Source organism: Mugil cephalus, chromosome 11 (assembly GCF_022458985.1).
Source record: "Mugil cephalus isolate CIBA_MC_2020 chromosome 11, CIBA_Mcephalus_1.1, whole genome shotgun sequence".
Taxonomy (NCBI): domain Eukaryota; kingdom Metazoa; phylum Chordata; class Actinopteri; order Mugiliformes; family Mugilidae; genus Mugil; species Mugil cephalus.
Window position 1 is genome coordinate 2,477,518 of NC_061780.1, and position 20,367 is coordinate 2,497,884.

General features: G+C 41.4%; 2 protein-coding genes across 2 annotated transcripts; both read right to left on the reverse strand.

Annotated features, from left to right (window-relative positions):
- Positions 1-1,270: 1,270 nt before the first annotated feature.
- On the reverse strand, positions 1,271-6,059 carry LOC125015883 (killer cell lectin-like receptor subfamily B member 1B allele C). Its single transcript, XM_047597921.1, has 7 exons — positions 3,418-6,059; positions 3,180-3,254; positions 3,003-3,092; positions 2,724-2,834; positions 2,418-2,581; positions 2,181-2,293; positions 1,271-2,106 (listed from the first exon to the last, which is right to left on the reverse strand). Exons 1-7 carry the CDS (start codon positions 3,464-3,466, stop codon positions 1,980-1,982), a joined length of 729 nt encoding a protein of 242 aa, XP_047453877.1. The 5' UTR covers positions 3,467-6,059; the 3' UTR covers positions 1,271-1,979.
- A 764-nt stretch (positions 6,060-6,823) lies between these two features.
- Positions 6,824-18,865, reverse strand: LOC125016018. The gene is made up of 5 exons (XM_047598183.1): positions 18,679-18,865; positions 18,557-18,583; positions 13,730-13,740; positions 12,370-13,170; positions 6,824-8,647 (listed from the first exon to the last, which is right to left on the reverse strand). Exons 1-5 carry the CDS (start codon positions 18,863-18,865, stop codon positions 7,529-7,531), a joined length of 2,145 nt encoding a protein of 714 aa, XP_047454139.1. The 3' UTR covers positions 6,824-7,528.
- Positions 18,866-20,367: the final 1,502 nt, after the last annotated feature.

The following is a 20,367-nucleotide window of genomic DNA, read 5'->3' on the forward strand; positions in this document are numbered from 1 at the left end:
GAAAACCCGGAGAGAACATACAAACCCCACCCAGAGATGCATGAGCTGAACTCGAACCTGGACCTTCTTAATGGGAAGCATCAGCGCTAACTACCGAGCCACTGTGCCACCCTCTTCCTGAATTATTACTTTTAATTCTTCTAAACTCTATAACCTACCACAGATTTTCGATGGGGCTCATGTCTGGGATACTGTGCTCCTGCGGCCAAGTTCTACTGGCTCTGGATGTGTGGCAAGAGGCATTATCTTGTTGAAATGTCCAGTTTTGACCTCTATGGAACAGTGCACCTGCAGGAGCATGCGGGTTTGGAGAGTGGCGCAGTATCTGTTAGAGTTCAATGTGTCTGAGAAGACCAACACCAGCAGCACTCATGCATCCCCAAACCACGATACTGTCTCCACCATATTTGACAGTAGGTACCATACATGCTGGAGATAATGCTTCGCCTGGTCTTCTGCATACCCTCACATTAGCAGGAGGAAGATAAAGCTGGAAACTGGACTCACCTGACCACAGAATTCCTGACTGTCCAGTTTTAACCTCCGTTTCTCATTGATCAGGGGCTTTTGACAGCCTTGTAGGACCTTAAGCCATGATCTAAAAGTTAACCACGTGCAGTACAGGTGGAACACTGGACACCAGTTTGGTTTGACCACTGCTGTTGTATGGTTTTACCTGCACATGTGGCTCAGGATGCGATAATTTCTTGCTGAAGAAACCCTCGGACCCTTAGATCGTGGTTTGTCTCCACTGTTGGTTCGTCTGTATCTGTGCAGAATAGATCTAACTGTTGCATCTGCACTTCCTTGTCTGTATCTTAAGGCGTGTTTCCTGTGTTAGGTTCCTTGTTTAAGACATTTCTGTCTCTGAAGAACATTCAAATATACAAAGCATGGCAACAAAAAATATGTCTTATATTTATGGAACCAATAGATTTTATGTTTTTAATGGCTGTTTTAGGAGTTGTTTAGTATTTTGTCTTTGATTGTACTAAAAGAAATTGCACTTAATGACCTAAGAGTGATTCTTAATGCAATATTTCACAAGTGCATGGGGTGTCTGATAACTTTTTTCCACCACTACATGCAATTTTCACACATTGCAAATTCATGCTGCAAACCGAATTAGACCCTCTGGTGGTCCTGTTATGTTTGACACATAACCAAAATTATTTATAGAAGTAGAACATGGTTACAAAATACAGTTTCCCTTTTTTTTGTTATTATAGACAAACAAAAGACTAAAAAAGACAATGACTAAAACTTGCACACAGAAGCAGTTTTTATTTTTCTGTGAAATAGAGGTAAGATGGAAGTGTTCATTTATTACATGCTGTAATTATTGAGCAAGCTGACATTATTTTAGATATAGTGAATCTTTTTAGACTACAGCATTTAAACGGATAAAGACTTATGTTCTTTGATCCATTGTTTCCTGTCCAGTTACAGCTCACTGATTGCCAAGGTTTTTACTGGTGGAAATCACAAAGTAACTCACTACAGGTTAAATGATAAGACTATAGATAGTAGATGGGTAGACAAATAACTGAAGGTAACAACCCAGGAAATATTTCATCAAGTAATCAACCAATGCAGCAGCCAAACGACAACAATGATATAAAATGTTCCATTAAGTCAGGAGACTGATCAGTCAGAAGTCATCCTACTCTATAATCGTTGTGCAAGACAATATTGACAATATTTTACATTTAGTTCATCTCTACAGCAGTGAACACCAGAGCTTTCTATCCAGGCAGCTGTCAAGTATAACAAATGCTCCCAAGTGACTTGCTACAGTACTGCTACAGGTAATAAGAGTCTGTTCATACTGACAAAGGAGGAAAAATAACAAATGTGGAAGGAAAATAAATATATCGAATAATAATATATCACTTAGGATGCTATATTCTATTTATAGTTTACAAGAGCATCTGGATCTCAGTGCCTGCTAAGAACAAATATAGTTGATGACACCTTGTTCACAGAGATATAGGCTCCTTTTCACAGATCCATTGGTTCTTGTTTTTACAGCTCACTGACTTCCATCCTTCGTTGAAGACGGAAATTGCACATTGGCCACTGATGGGAGGCTGTTTCACCCAGAGGCTGTGACAAAAATGTTACTTAGATCAAGGCTGGTAGGTTTTGCGATTTGTGGTGTCAAGAAATGTGCCTCTTACTTATCAGTCAGATCACTTCCATTGACCCACTTCCATTTCCCATCTTCAACTCTCAAGCCAATCCAGTATCCACTAGTTCCCGAACTTCCCCAACTGTTATCAGCAACAAATGTCTGAGGACAATAGAGATAAAGAGATTGGAGATATTTCAATACTTGAAAATACATGAGGTGACCAAAGACTCGATGTGTGTTCAGACCTATGCAGAATGTCAGAGAGATTCTGTTTCCTTTATACCTTTTCAGGTTCATTCATCACAACAGCCAAATCTGAAATCTTGCCTCTGCAGTTTTCTCGAGCTTCCTCCCAGGTTTTCTTATTAATGGCTTCAGCATTATTGATGGCATAGCAGCTGGACTGGAAGTCCATCCAACCTTTCTGACAATATTTACAGTGCATTGCTGCAACAACAGAAAAGAACTGATAAACAAAGTCACTGCAGTTATAGTTATATTTGCTGTTAAATAGTTCTGAGTATGTGGTTATTTTCATTGGGACAGCTGAGGTTAATGCACCACTGATCTCAGCTGACACTGAACTCACCGAATTTTGTCTTCATGTTCTTTATTTGGTCTGTTAGGTTTTTGTTTTGCGTCATCAGGTTGTAGTTTTCCTCAATCAGCCTGGTATTGTTTTTATAAATTAAAAAGGTAACTGTTGTGTCAAACATAAAAGATTTAATGAATAACAATCAACTGGATTTAAACAAAATACGTCAGAAGGATTGTATTTTACTCTGGAAGAATAATTCCAGCAGAGCAATAGACACATATACATATTTAGTTAGAGAGGACACAGAGTTACTATTGAGATTATACTCACAGAAGGTACGACAGCCAGTAACTGCCAACAGTGTCAGCCAAAACACTGCCAGCAGTGGGAGAGTCCGAGCGAAAGAGGAACACTTCTTATCTGATATAATCAGCAGAAATACAGTATGTCTCACAAGATCAATGTGCACCTATAGAATTTGTCAAGTAAACTGTGTTAATAACACACCTGAAGTGGCTGGCATTTTGTTCACTGTGCACGCTGCTGGATTTATATAGTTGTGCTTCCCACATATGTCTGGAACTGTACACATAAAAGACAAATACTTATGCATCTCCAAAACAATCTGACAGAGGCTCCTTAGAACATTACATTTTACCAGTTTGTTCTCGTGTTATTACTTGAAATGTTCATGCAGACAACAGCAGTAAGAAAATAAATATACAAAAGTCAGGTAGTATCTTACCTGTAGGTTGATGGATTTTTCTCAAATCCATCGTCTGTGTACTGTACATCTGGGAGACAATGCTTTGCCTGGTCTTCTGCGTACCCTCACATTAGCAGGAGGAAGATAAAGCTGGAAACTGGACTCACCTGACCACAGAATTCCTGACTGTCCAGTTTTAACCTCCGTTTCTCATTGATCAGGGGCTTTTGACAGCCTTGTAGGACCTTAAGCTATGATCTAAAAGTTAACCACGTGCAGTACAGGTGGAACACTGGACACCAGTTTGGTTTGACCACTGCTGTTGTATGGTTTTACCTGCACATGTGGCTCAGGATGCGATAATTTCTTGCTGAAGAAACCCTTGGACCCTTAGATCGTGGTTTGTCTCCACTGTTGGTTCGTCTGTGTCTCTGCAGAATAGATCTCACTGCTGCATCTGCACTTCCTTGTCTGTATCTTAAGGCGTGTTTCCTGTGTTAGGTTCCTTGTTTAAGACATTTCTGTCTCTGAAGAACATTCAAATATACAAAGCATGGCAACAAAAAATATGTCTTATATTTATGGAACCAATCAATTTTATGTTTTTAATGGCTGTTTTAGGATTTGTTTAGTATTTTGTCTTTGACTAAAACTGTACTGTGTATTTGTCTTTTTTTCTCCGGCTTCTGCTCAAGGTTTCTGCCTGTTCAAAGGAAGTTTTTCCTCACCACCGTCGCCCTCAGGCTTGCTTATGGAGGTTGCAGGCCAGCTTTTGTAAAGCGCCTTGAGGCAATTTGTATTGTTATTGACACTACATAAATAAAACGTAAAGAATGAAGCTACACAGTGTGATGTACAATTATAAACATGCCTATCTGTGGGTGTTACTTTTGGTGTTGTCTTATAAACACTAAAGGGGTGTTTCTTTGTTTTCTGCTGCATGCAAATATAAGTAGCATCAAATACAATGTTCTTTCTAAAACATTGATTGCAACACTTCTCAGATAAGTTAAACTTCGGGTCATTTTCTGGAACTCTGCTGATATTGATGTGGTTAACATGTGACTATGTTACGACCCGACAGGGCAGAAAATGTCTAGGGGAACACAAGGGGGTAACAATTGAGGTAAAAGGAGAAAACAAAGAAGCCAACCAAGGACCGTCTGCAATCGCAGGGATTTATTTACAATCTACAATAAACCAAGAAGAAGCCTTTTCAGACACCACAATGCCGGCCAGAAACAAACACGCTGCACACGCTGGCTGCAGGATCACTCTTCTAATGACGCACACAGGTCGGATCTTTATGGACTACAGCTGGCAATCAGCTAATCAGCTGATTGAGGTGGAGGGGGGGAAGGCGGTACCTGAAATGAAAGAACAAAAAGACAAGGCCACACACACACTGGCCCGTAACACCCCCACCGATAAGAATAAACCCCGCCTACAGGCAGAAAATAAGCATTACACTATATATAAATCACAGATCATACACTAATATAACACAGATGTTAACAATTGACTTTGCAAGCAATGACGTTACCCACGTGACAGCATGTCAGCCACCAGATTATCAGCCCCTTTCTTGTGCTTCACCTCGATGTTATAGCGCTGTGCTTGGAGCGCCCAGCGCATCAACCGCTGGTTACTGTTGTACATCTGCATCAGGAAAACAAGGGGGTTGTGATCTGTGTACACTGTAACCGGTACAGACGTGGAGCCCACATAAACTTCGAAGTGCTGCAAAGCAAGGAGCATGGCCAGGGTTTCTTTCTCAATCGTTGAGTAATTCAGCTGATGCTTTTTAAACTTCACTGAGAAGTAGCAGACAGGGTGGCACACATTATCAACACCGTCTTGCAATAGCACTGCTCCAGCTCCTATGGCACTAGCATCGACTTCTAGCTTGAAAGGCCTGGAGAAGTTGGGTGCAGCCAACACTGGGGCACTACAGAGGAGGGACTTGACAGCAGTAAAGGCATGGGCACAGTCATCATCCCAAACAAAAGGAATGGATGGGCTACACAGCTTGGTCAATGGGGCAACCACTACAGAAAAGTTTTTACAAAAACACCGATAGTAACCGGCCATACCCAGGAAACGTCTCAGTTCACGTCGAGTCGTAGGTGTCGGGAGAGCCAGCACAGCCTCAACCTTGGTGGTCACGGGTAGAACCTGCCCATGGCCAACCTGCTTCCCCAAGTAGGTGACCATAGCCTTGCCAAATTCGCACTTGGCCAGATTTAACGTTAGTGAGGCATCTGCCAGGCGCCGGAACACATCCTTCAAGCTGGAGATGTGACTCACCCAGTCTCTGGAATAGACCACCACATCATCCAAGTACACGCTACAGTCAGGCACATTTCCCAATACATGCTGCATGAGGCGCTGGAAAGTGGCTGGGGCATTTCTCATGCCAAAGGCCATTACGGTGTACTGCAAGAAGGCATCAGGGGTTACAAATGCAGAAATGTCAGATGCACGTTGCGTTAAAGGGACCTGCCAGTACCCTTTTAGCAGATCTAGTTTCGTAATAAATTCTGCAGGACCCACACTGTCAATACAGTCATCAATACGAGGTAAAGGAAAGGAATCCGGCACAGTCACTGCATTCACCTTACGGAAATCGGTGCAGAATCGAGGGGTTCCGTCTGACTTAGGAGTCAACAAACAGGGCGAGCTCCAAGACTACAACTAGGTCGGGCAAAAGCCGTGTTCAACCAGGTACGCAACCTCTTGTTTCATTAATTCTCTTTTCTCAACAGGACAACGGTATGCATGCTGCTTAATGGGTGTATGATCACTCACATCAATATCATGTTCTAACACGTTGGTACGGGATGGCACATCCCCATGCAAAGTGGGGTAGGTAACGAGAAGGTCAAGCACATCCTGACGCTGAGCTTGGGGAAGATAGGACAGATGTTGCTTGGCATTCGACATGAACTCAGAGTTGGACAACCGGCCAGACTGCTGCGCATCAGAGGGTGGAATCAAGTCATCAGTTACATCAGCTACACAAACAAGCAAAGGAGCGACGGTAACAGAGTGCTTTGAACATGCAACCTGTTTATCCTCTGGTGAGTGGAAAGCTTTAAGCATGTTAATATGGCACAAATGAGTCTTCTTGCGACGCTCGGGCGTCCGGATGACATAATCTGTGTCAGAGATTCTACTCTCCACTACATAGGGACCCGTGAATCGAGCTGTAAGCGCGGACCCAGGTGTGGGTAGCAACACCAACACCTCATCACCAGGCTGGAACTGCCGCTCAACAGCCTTCCGGTCAAATCGTTGTTTCATACTGACCTGAGCAGAGGAGAGGGCCTCTTTTGCCAGTTTAGAGGCAAGATGCAGACGCTCTCTGCATTTGGAGACAAAATCCACAATGTTAGTTTGTCTTGGGGAGCTGCCCACCAACTGCTCCTTCAAGACTGCTACGGACCTCGCACATTGTACCCAAATACTAGCTCTGCTGGGCTGAACCCCAGGGACTCCTGCTTTGCATCTCTAATGGCAAACAATACAAATGGTACCCCCTCATCCCAGTCTTTACCACTGTCATGACAAAATTTACTCAACATAGATTTTAAAGTTTGATGCCACCGTTCAAGCGCACCTTGAGACTCGGGATGGTAAGCACTCGACACAGAATGACCAATACCCAGAGACTGCAGGGTCTCATTAAAGACCTTGGAAAGAAAATTAGTTCCCTGGTCAGTTTGCACCACCCTCGGCAAACCAAACAGAGTGAAAAACTTCAGCAGTGCCTTCGTGACCGCTGGTGCTGTAATTTTTCGCAAAGGGACAGCCTCAGGAAACCGAGTGGAGACACACATCATTGTTAACATGAACTGGTTGCCAGCCTTAGTTCTAGGCAATGGACCCACACAATCAACAGTCACATGCTCGAAAGGCTCACCAACGGCTGGAACAGGACGAAGAGGAGCAGGGGGAACAGGCTGATTCGGTTTCCCTACAATCTGACAAGTATTGCAACACTTATAAAAATTCGTCACATCATCCTTTAAACCGGGCCAAAAGAAATGCCGGAGGACTCGATGATAGGTCTTAGTTACCCCCAGGTGACCAGACCACAAATGTTCATGGGCCAACTTCAGCACATGCTGGCGACAATTAACAGGAAGGACTATCTGATGGACCACCCCCAATCCTCACCAAGCTCAACTGCTGCTCTGCCTGATTGTGAAGCCCACCTGCGCATCAGGACACCATCGTCAAGAAAATATGGTTGCTTAGATGTACACTCACTGGATTCCTTCACAGCAGCAGCCATACATTTAGCCAAGGATTGATCTGTTTGCTGGGCAGCAATGAGAGCCTCACGATTAAGTGGTAAGGGAGCCGCAAGAGCAACAGAAGCAACAGGCTCCCCACCCTGTTCAGGTTTTCTGAACCCACCGTCCTCTGAACCACCACCAGGGGGCAGCTCATCCTGGGAGAGAACAGATAGAAACAGAGAATCGGCCAAATCAACCTCCTGGTCCTGAGCCTGCCCACGGGCCTTAGCTCTTGTTAGCACACTAACCATAAACACATCAGGATGTTTTTCAGCCAACTCATCAGGATAAGTCTCTGGAATGGGCTCAGCAACGACCTTAGGAACAGGATAAACCTTTCCGCCAGCAATATCATTACCCATGATGAAATCGACACCACTAATAGGAAAACACGGGCGAACCCCCACATGAAAATAACCAGTTGCCAGATCCGACTGCACATGGATTCGGTGCAGAGGGGCGGGAATGAAACCCATCTCAATCCCCCTTACCACAGCACTGGCGTCAGACTCAGCACCAGATGGCAACACACTGGACAAAATGAGGGACTGCGAGCAGGCAGTGTCACGCAGCGCAGTCACTAGGCGCTGGTCCCTGGCCTGTCCCGCAAGAGACACCCAACACTTGAATATGAAAGGCCTAAAACAGTCTTCAGGAACCTCTGACACTACGGTCTCGCTACTGATGGACGTTTTAATAAGCCCCACGCCTTTTGGTGGCCTCGCAACAGGCTGCTTACACTTCCAGGCAACACAATCCGCGATCAAATGACCCGACTTATGACAATAAAAACATTTCCGATCAGCTTTGGAAACAGAAGGAACAGCAGCTCCTGACACCTGCGAACCAGACTTCAGCAAAACCTCCCGAGAAGACTCACGTTTAGCCAATACACTTTTGTGTGTGAGCGCAAACTCATCTGCCAAGGTAGCAGCCTGCTGCAAGGTGGACACTTTCTGTTCGTTCAGATATACACTGCAGTCACGCCATCTGCGCTTCGGCGAGGCACGGTCGCGCTATCTACACTTGAAAATCGAGTGCCCGTCTACATCGCATCGGACGGTAAAGCGTTTGAGCGGTTTTATGGTGCATTCAAGTGCAGATTCTTCTTCTACACGTCCCCAGCTACCACTGTAGAGATTTTCAATTTATTTCACTGCATCATTTTCAGATAAACTCGTGTTGAAATCATACCCAATGAATGATGTATATGGGCAGATTAAAAAAATTATTAAAAAAACTAAACAAATTGTTTTCTCAAAACTCCACCAGATTCTTGTTCTACATCTCCCCAGCTACCACTGTGGTGATTTTCAACATAATTCACTGCATCATTTTCAAATAACCTCGTGTTGAAATCATACCCAATGAATGATGTATATGGGCAGATTAAAAAAATTATTAAAAAAACAAAACAAATTGTTTTCTGCAAACTCCACCAGATTCTTGTTCTACACGCCCCCAGCTACCACTGTAGGGATTTTCAACTTAATTCACTGCATCATTTTCAAATAATCGGATGATGAATTCATATCCAATGAATGATGTATATGGGCAGATTAAAAAAATATTTAAAAAAAATAAACTAATTGTTTTCTGCAAAGTCAACCAGATTCGTGTTCTACATGGCCCCAGCTACCACTGTGGTGATTTTCAACCTAATTCACTGCATCATTTTCAAATAAACTCGTGTTGAAATCATACCCAATGAATGATGTATATGGGCAGATTAAAAAAATTATTAAAAAAACAAAACAAATTGTTTTCTGCAAACTCCACCAGATTCTTGTTCTACACGCCCCCAGCTACCACTGTAGGGATTTTCAACTTAATTCACTGCATCATTTTCAAATAATCGGATGATGAAATCATACCCAATGAATGATGTATATGGGCAGATTAAAAAATAAATAAATAAATAAATAAAAACAAATTGTTTTCTGCAAACTCCACCAGATTATTGTTCTACATGCCCCCAGCTACCACTGTAGTGATTTTCAACTTATTTCACTGCATCATTTTCAAATAATTGGATGATGAAATCATACCCAATGAATGATGTATATGGGCAGATTAAAAAAATAATTAAAAAAACAAAACAAATTGTTTTCTGCAAACTCCACCAGATTCTTGTTCTACATGCAACCAGCTACCACTGTAGTGATTTTCAACTTATTTCACTGCATCACTTTCTGATAATGTGATGTTGAATTCATATCCAATGAGTGATGTATATGGGCAGATTAAAAAAATATTTAAAAAAAAAAAACTAATTGTTTTCTGCAAACTCCACCAGATTCTTGTTCTACATGTCCCCAGCTAACACTGTGGTGATTTTCAACTTATTTCACTGCATCATTTTCAAATAAACTCGTGTTGAAATGGTGCCCCATGAATGATGTATATGGGCAGATTAAAAAATAAATAAATAAATAAAAACAAATTGTTTTCTGCAAACTCCACCAGATTCTTGTTCTACATGCCCCCAGCTACCACTGTGGTGATTTTCAACTTAATTCACTGCATCATTTTCAAATAATCGGATGATGAATTCATATCCAATGAATGATGTATATGGGCAGATTAAAAAAATATTTAAAAAAAATAAACTAATTGTTTTCTGCAAAGTCAACCAGATTCGTGTTCTACATGGCCCCAGCTACCACTGTGGTGATTTTCAACCTAATTCACTGCATCATTTTCAAATAAACTCGTGTTGAAATCATACCCAATGAATGATGTATATGGGCAGATTAAAAAAATTATTAAAAAAACAAAACAAATTGTTTTCTGCAAACTCCACCAGATTCTTGTTCTACACGCCCCCAGCTACCACTGTAGGGATTTTCAACTTAATTCACTGCATCATTTTCAAATAATCGGATGATGAAATCATACCCAATGAATGATGTATATGGGCAGATTAAAAAATAAATAAATAAATAAATAAAAACAAATTGTTTTCTGCAAACTCCACCAGATTATTGTTCTACATGCCCCCAGCTACCACTGTAGTGATTTTCAACTTATTTCACTGCATCATTTTCAAATAATTGGATGATGAAATCATACCCAATGAATGATGTATATGGGCAGATTAAAAAAATAATTAAAAAAACAAAACAAATTGTTTTCTGCAAACTCCACCAGATTCTTGTTCTACATGCAACCAGCTACCACTGTAGTGATTTTCAACTTATTTCACTGCATTACTTTCTGATAATGTGATGTTGAATTCATATCCAATGAGTGATGTATATGGGCAGATTAAAAAAATATTTAAAAAAAAAAAACTAATTGTTTTCTGCAAACTCCACCAGATTCTTGTTCTACATGTCCCCAGCTAACACTGTGGTGATTTTCAACTTATTTCACTGCATCATTTTCAAATAAACTCGTGTTGAAATGGTGCCCCATGAATGATGTATATGGGCAGATTAAAAAATAAATAAATAAATAAAAACAAATTGTTTTCTGCAAACTCCACCAGATTCTTGTTCTACATGCCCCCAGCTACCACTGTGGTGATTTTCAACTTAATTCACTGCATCATTTTCAAATAAACTCGTGTTGAATTTGGCTCAATGAATGATGCATATGGGCAGATTAAAAAAAATAATTAAAAAAACAAAATCAAATTGTTTTCTGCAAACTCCACCAGATTCTTGTTCTACATGTCCCCAGCTACCACTGTGGTGATTTTCAACTTATTTCACTGCATCATTTTCAAATAATTGGATGATGAAATCATACCCAATGAATGATGTATATGAGCAGATTAAAAAATAAATTAAAAAAAACTAATCAAATTGTTTTCTGCAAACTCCACCAGATTCTTGTTCTACATGTCCCCAGCTACCAACAAATTTTCAACAATTTGATTTATTTATTTATAATTTTTTTTTAAATCTGCCCATATACATCATTCATTAGGTATGAATTCAACATCACATTTTCAGAAAATGATGCAGTGAATTATGTTGAAAATCACCACAGTGGTAGCTGGGAATGTGTAGAACAAGAATCTGGTGGAGTCTGCAGAAAACAATTTGATTTGTTTTAATTTTTTTCATTTTTTTAATCTGCCCATATACATCATTCATGTAGCCAATTTCAACACGAGTTTACTTGAAAATGATGCAGTGAATTATGTTGAAAATCACCACAGTGGTAGCTGGGGATGTGTCGAACCAGAATCCGGTGGAGTTTGCAGAAAACAATTTGTTTTGTTTTTTTAATTATTTTTTTAATCTGCCCATATACATCATTCATTGGATAAGAATTCAACATCACATTTTCAGAAAGTGATGCAGTGAAATAAATTGAAAATCACCACAGTGGTAGCTGTAGAGTATGCGGAAAACAATTTGATTCTTTTCTTAAGTTTTCAAATCTGACTATGCAGAAATGAGTTGGATTCTGAATATGCTTCAATAATTATGTTCTGTCACTTAGTTTTAATCATTAAATAGAATGCAGTAAAATAACAACAAAGTAATGACTGATATATGTATTTCAACAAATGAAAATAAGAAAAATATAGACTTCCGAGTTTACGGGATGCACTTGAATGCACCATAAAACCGCTCAAACGCTTTACCGTCCGATGCGATGTAGACGGGCACTCGATTTTCAAGTGTAGATAGCGCGACCGTGCCTCGCCGAAGCGCAGATGGCGTGACTGCAGTAGATATACAGCAGTACGCTCAGAAACACAACTTTTAAATTCCTCCAGCAACATAAGTTCGCGCACCGAGGCAAAATTGTCAGCCTTACAGGCCGCACACCACCGGTCGAAGAGAATGCCCTTCTCTCTGGCAAAGTCAATATGGGTCTGGTTGGATGTCTTACGAAGATTTCGAAATCGCTGTCTGTACGCCTCAGGTACCAGCTCATATGCCCGCAGAATAGCACCTTTAACTTTGTCATAATTGAGACCATCCTCCACGGACAAGGAGGAGCAGGCCTCCTGAGCTCTACCTGTCAACCTGCATTGTAGCAAAATAGCCCACACATCCTCTGGCCAGCGTAATGCAGCGGCAATACGCTCAAAGGCGCCGAAATAAGTTTCTACCTCTGCCTCACGAAATACAGGGACCAAGGAAATGTGTTTAGTCACATCGAAAGTGATGGATGGAAGTGACACAGGTGGAGCCTCGCCAGCAGGAGTAGTACGAGCCTGAAGCTCAACTTGGCGCAGCCTAACAGCTGTGTCCGCCTCTAACTTTTTTAATTCCAACTCCCTGCGAAACTGAAAATCACGCTCCCGCTCCTCTTTTTCTAACTGAAAACGAGCTAAACGGACTTTCAGTCTGGCTTCCACTTTTGAGCCAGGAGTGGACTCAACAGAGAATGGGACAAACTGAGGTAGTGTGACCGGCCTCGCCGCCGTCCCCACCTCTTTTACAGCAGGAGTACCCTGATCGGCCACTTCCACCGGGCCGCCCTCACCAGAGAGGCTGCTGCCACAGCCGGAGCGTCCCCAGGCAAACTAAGAACTCCTCTACTGACCAACTCATCTAAAAGCACCGCCTTTAGCTCAGCTTTGACAAGGGACATAGAAACCGGAACACCATAATACTCGGCAATCACACGTAGATCACTTTTTGTACATTTATCAAACACGATTAATGAGGGATCCGACAAAAATGCGCCAGCGTCAAACGCTGCCATTACCAAAAAACTCCGCGAGGAAATAACAGCAGACCACAAACAAAACAATCAACTGGGAACCACCAGGAACACACGCACCACGTATGATGTCCACACACAAACAGCCGCCGCGAAAGACAAACTTCCCCAGATCCTACCTAACATGAACTTCACCTACCTATCTTCTGGGGCGTGCCGGGCTCGAGGCGTCTTATTGGCAACACATCAGCGGCCGAAACCCTGAAACGCCAGCCCCCACCGGAGACCAAAGCCTCCACCCGGAGTTAACCCCGAAAATAAAAAAGGCAAAATAACAAGAGAGCACCCGATGGAAAGGATGAGTTCAACTCAACCAAACTGGGCACTCACCTGTGTAATCTGGAGAAGCTGCCACTGACGTCGCCACCGGCTGCAGGCACACAGACACCAATACGCAGGACAAATTGAGAATGAACAACGAAAAAAAACTCTCCGGTACGGCTGCGAGAACGATCCCGGACGAGCCCCCAAAATTGTTACGACCCGACAGGGCAGAAAATGTCTAGGGGAACACAAGGAGGTAACAATTGAGGTAAAAGGAGAAAACAAACCAAAGAAGCCAACCAAGGACCGTCTGCAATCGCAGGGATTTATTTACAATCTACAATTAACCAAGAAGAAGCCTTTTCAGACACCACAATGCCGGCCAGAAACAAACACGCTGCACACGCTGGCTGCAGGATCACTCTTCTAATGACGCACACAGGTCGGATCTTTATGGACTACAGCTGGCAATCAGCTAATCAGCTGATTGAGGTGGAGGGGGGGAAGGCGGTACCTGAAATGAAAGAACAAAAAGACAAGGCCACACACACACTGGCCCGTAACAGACTATATATGAGAAACAAATAAAGGCAGTCTGTCAGGGATAGGGATGGCCAATGAGAATAGGTTCTTTAATAGAACCAGTTCCAACTGGTTCAATTCATTGATATCGTCAGCTTTGACGTGAAACAGTCCAAAGTGTGGCTTCATTTCACTAAAAGGGATTGCAACAGTTCAACATGCAGTTTATACACCACTGTGACTTCAAGCAAGGGTGGCAACATCATCAACAGAAGCTTTTGTCATCGACACACAGCATTAAGAGAGTGACATGAGTTTGTCAGTCTCCAGTCAACAAGTACAGCTATCGTTAGGCCTCGTCAGAGCAGTGCTAGTGAGGATCCAGTGGTACTGGAAATGTAAATTTCAAAGGCTACTGTAACTTATCTTGGCAAACAGGTCGGTCAAGGCCAGTGGAAAGTAAGATCCAGGCCATCTTGGAGTAGGTCCTACCCAATACCCCAGACCAGGCGCGAACGCCGCCGGTTTCTGGGGACGGCCACTACCGCTTCTACATCAATTTCCTGGATGTGGTTGCTCCTCTCACTAGCCTAACGAGTGAAAAGAAACCTTTCTTGTGGTCAGCCAAATGTCAAATTGCCTTTGAGTCTTTTACAGCTCTTCTCTGCAGCACACCCGTTACCTGTTGACTTCTGTAAGTTTGGTGAATCTTTTGTTTGAACTTAGTAAGAAGCAGTAGGGGTGAACTGCCATTTTCTTTTGAACCATATTCTCTCCTGTTTTTATTTAGACTAAGCAGTCTTTCTATTTCTTCTTTTTGTGTTGAGGGTTTATTTATTTTCTTGGGCGTGAGATAGCTGGTGTTTTGTTTGTTGTTTTGGCCTTGGTTCAGAGACAGAGAGAGTTCACTTGTCACAGGCGTTGTTTTCATATTGTAATTAAACGGATCCCCTCATTTGTGTTGCGTTGCCTTGCCTTTTATGTTATGCCCACGACCCCCTAGACCGGGTCTTCTGTTATTTTAATTATTGTTTCTTCCTTTTGAGTTACCATGCTAGTGGGAGGTCCTTCCTGGTGTGCAGCATAAGGTGTGGCTAAGGGCAGTGGGCACTTAAATGCTATGACCTGCCCATCATGCCAGACCTTTAGAGAGTGATGTCAGTTAATGTTCATTTTTGTTTCCCCTTTTAGTTTGGCCAAACCACTATAAATGTCCCCTTACGTCTCATTGTTTTAGTGTTAGGTCAGTTAATGCCCCTGTATTGTTCCTGGGTTGGTTTCGCTTTTATAGGCCTACATTTTTGGTTTTGATTTAAATTGTTTGTGAATTACCTTTGGGGAAAATACAAAAAAAAAAAAAAATGTTTTTTTTTTCAACGATACTTCTGTTTCCTCGTTTCCTTGCAACTTGGTCCCTGACACAGGCAAAGCCACCAAGAAGTGTTACATCTTATGTGTGGGAGCACTTTGACCTTATTATCCTAAAAAGGTCAAGTGTTTGATCTGTGCTCAAGAGCTGGCCTTTAATAACAACATGTCTTCAATGCTGAGGCACCTGTGCTCTCGAGTCTAGACACCCCAAGACTACACCCAATCGAGCTGCTCCTGCTGGTCCTAGAGTAGCTGGACAAGGTAAGTAGGCAAGTAGGCTGTATATATCAAACCTTGTATGTGCTGCACTTTTTATTAACAAGGTTCAATGTTCAATGGTAACTGTTCTGGATCCAAGGTTCAAAACGTTAGCATTTGAAAACCAAACAAATGCACAAGAGGCAGTTGCCAGGGTCACAACTGAATGTACGGGTAATAACTTTGTTGTTATTACTCTTTTAAAGAACTGTATGCCTATTTCCATTTTTTTTCTCTTTTTTTTTTGACACTCTACAATGGAGGAAGCCTCTCACCTTCTTCTGTTCTGATTACTTGTAGGTGTAACTCAAGAGTCCAAAATGCTAACAGTTGAGGTTCAGCAATATTTGTCTGAGCCCTACCTCTCCCTTTGAAGTACTTTTAAGGCATTTAAGGGTGGCAATTTATCTGAACCTGGACAAGCTTGCCAAACAGCAAGTTTCACTAAGTTAAATCACCTAGTGAAAGTAATTTATCAAATAAAACCTTGACAAACTAAATTTGGGAGAAGTGTGTACTTTCATGACTGTGTGGCTGTCGCCATCACAACCTCCATTCTCTTATTTCTCCTTTCCTCACTCTCAAACACTTGGACTATGCAAACTAATCTATTGTTATATTACTCTTACCTTAAACCTCACTCTCCCTCATTCTAAATCATTGACATACGCAAAACTCTCTTCTCAAAAAACCATTACATTTTGAGAAACTGTGGCTATTTCTATGCATTTGTGAGTTTGACAGCCACATCCTGAATTCAAAACTGTGACATGTGCCAATTAACATGTGACATACATGTGCAATACTTCTACTTTGAAAACTCGACAGTGTGTCAACCTTCTGTTCACACTGTTGACTTTTTTTGGGGTAATAAGGTAAAAGTGCTCCCACACATAAGACCTAGCTCTTCGTGGTGGCTAGTTTTTTTTTTTTTTTTTTTTTTTTCAAAGGAAATACACAAACAATTTAAATCACAACTAAAAATCTAGGCCTATAAAGAGGCCAAAGAAACAGAGCTATACTCAAATTGGCAGCAACAAAACAGGGTGTTAACAGAACAAACTGACCTAACACAATCTTCTTCTTTCCGGTTTATTGGTGGTTGGCAAGCAACAAAATGGGTCTTGGCCTATGGACTGGAGTGTGAACAGGAGATACAGAAGGAAAAAATGTTGATTTGATTTTGAGCTGTACTACCTCCCCAATACTCTAACAATTAAATTCACTTAATCAATCCAGTTTCCATTAAAAACTGCAAAATCTGCCTGTATAAATGGTATGATTACTCACTGAGAATACTCTCCACATTGAAGCTGATCTTTGTTTCATCAACTGCATTTCCTCCCCTGCTCCTCATATACAGTACACTGGATTAATACATGTGCTACTGACTCTGTCGTCACACGTACCTGTAGGACGTTTATTAAGCATTGTGTAATGTCTTGTTTAATCCTGAGTGCCCTATTAGCTTTCTATTAGCTTTTCCTCCATCACCAACCTGTTTTTGTATACCGTACAAGTGTCTGCCTGTGTCTTGGAGGTCCAGTGCCTCCTGCCATGGAGTATAAATGTTTCTGAAATATGTCTTTTGCCGCTGCTTTGCTTAATGATACATTAAACTAAACTGTCTTAGATTTGAGACGCAGAGTAGTATATTATCTTCTTGTTTTTCTCTTCTGTCCCTTTCCTGTGTTTGGGGTTTGTGAAGTGTGTATAAAGTTAAAGGTCAAAAGGTCATTTACCAGATGCCAGCTCGTAAAACTAACCAGACATAAGGACATCAGTTTTGTTTGTGTATGGGGGTTCTTGGGGATGACCATCCTATATAAGGTGACTGTGGGAGCTGAACGAGAGAGGGGATTCAACGATTGGCCAGAAGCTCTCTCAGATTCGACTGAGTTTTTGACATTGTTCTTTCTAATAAACCTTTTTAAATGCAAGATAAGACTTGTCAGTGGTGATCACTTCTTTCTTCAGCACATCAATATACAACACCAGCTTTCCCGGTATGTCGGTATCCTCATTACCTTCTACCCCAACATGTGCTGGAACCCATACAAAAATAACCCTAATTCCCTTTGATTCTAACCTATACATAATGCTAAATATTTCTTTCAGAATGTTTTATCTACAGCATTTTCCTGACCTAATGCTATTGAGAACTAAAATGCTTTCTGAAGCAACCACAATGTTCCTGATCCCCTGTTCTCTATCTAATGTAAGTTCAATCTGATGGCTACTAGCTCTATTGTGCACACTGCCAAGTTGTCTGAAGTTCTCTGTTTAATGGTTATATTACATTCTGGAATATACACTGCAGCGCACATTCACACAGTTGTGGGGTCCTTAGAACCATGAGTAAAAAACATAATTTTATTATGAACATCTAACTGCAAAAGTTGAAACTGATGTTCAAGCTCACTTAAACCTTGTTCTTGTCTTGCAGTTACTTAACTTTCTTTGCTTCACGAGCCTCCTGCCTCCCCATGTGAGCCATAAGGATGGCCATAATGTCCATCAGAGTTGGCTCCCTACCTTCACCTTTTTTTCTCTGTAGAGCAATAACTCAGAACACAGGTTCACTTCACTTATACTTGTACATATTGTTATATATATATTTCCTATATTTTTTACATTCATACAATATTTTTTCATCTACATCAAATCGAATATCATCTCTTGCAATGCAGCGAGGAAAGTTTCTCCTCGAGTGGCAAATCCACCCTCTGCATCCATGGCCGCTAGTAGGGCTGTGGATGCTGGTCACATACCTTCCACCTCCAGGAAGAGAACAACACCTGGATTTAGGAATGGTGAGTAGGGAGGGAGATATTCCACCAGCAATCTATCATGTGCTTGAAATCACTGCACATCATCCCGAACATCAACATACTTGTCCAAATGGTCTCATTCTCAGGGATTATGTCCCTGTAAAGAGTGTTTAAAAAACCCAGCAGATGTTGTGTGTTGTATGGACCAAGACGGGGGATGTGGGTGAGGACACTGTTTTCTGAGATGGCTGCACACAGTAATATTCCCTCCTCATTGGCCTGGGACATCAATGGTTGCTCTCTGTCCATTGCGATTCCTTCCATGCCTTCTACCCTTTGCCAGATTCAAACCTGCCTCATCAAGATATATATATATATATATATATATATATATATATATATATATATATATATATATATATATATATATCTATGTGCAGCAGTTCCCTGGCCTCCAGCTTCAGTACACGCTTTATGACAGAAGAGGGAGTGAGAAAATGTGGTAAAGAGTAAAATTACAGTAAATATGGCAAATCTTTACTGTAATACCACTGTACACTACAATACCATAAATCTGTGCTACAGTAAAGCTGTAAGTCTAAATGTAAAATGTAAAACGTTCTTGTCCCACTGCAAGCTTCATGTATGACACAATGATAGTAGTGCAGTGGAGATTGTTTAGTGCTGAATTACTGTCCAATTACACATTTATACCTGTTCTCTCGACAAAATGTTTGAATAATTGAATTTACAGTGGTTAATACATTTGACTGCACTCTTCGACCAGCCTCAGCCACTGTGAGGCTGTGATTGACATGATCCACAATTGTAGCCCTGATTTCATCAGGAATCTGCCTATGTACTTGGCCCCTTCTTCCTCTTTCCCTGTTTTGCCTCCTTCCCCTTCCTCCCTGCACCCTCACCCCTCTTCCACAATGCTGACCTTCCATGTCACAGTACTGTAGAAATGGTACACACTATGTCCTGCTTGGTTCATATAAGCTTGTAAAGTGGGGGTTTATGGGATTCAGCTCTGAGTGACTGTAGAGAAGTGACTTATCACTGCTTGCAACTAATGCTTCACACATCCCTTCTCATCAGTGAAAGCTGAGTTTCAAAAATGTATAAAATATGCTTGACAGATTTTGACAACTAGTTCAATATTTTGTATGTAAAGTCTCAAACAATAAAATGAAGTACTGTTCATTTTGACCGACATGACATAAGCGAATGATAATGTTATAAAACAGCAGAGAGTTGTATGAAGGCGATTGATGCATGTCCAAAAGCATTTCCAACTTGTTGGAAGGAATGAGAAACTGCTACTATGATGTGGACAAATGACTAAATGTTGTGGAGGTTGAACTAACTGTAAATGTTAATAGTGATGTGAGAAACGTTTACACCACTGTGAGCTGGTACTCATATACACTTGATCAGTCTGTTCCTATTCTCACACCTGAACAAAGTCTCATATATTTCATTAATTATATTCTGCATGGCATTACATGTAAAAGACTTAAGAGACTCTAAAGAAGAACATGAATCAGAACATATAATAGCTCTCTCCATTTTTGAACCCTCTATCCATTGCAGTGTATGTTAGCTATATTGTTTGTAATCTATCGTTGCAACATCCCCCGCCTCTTAGTATATCTTCGTTCTTTCCAATATATAAAAGTCCACTTCCAGTGAAGGAAACGATCATGGTGGTGTCACTGATAATGGAACTGTAGCACTGTATCGCCTGGATAAATCTGTCCCAATTTTAACTTTATAAATCTATCAAATAAAAAGTTTCTAATCCAATT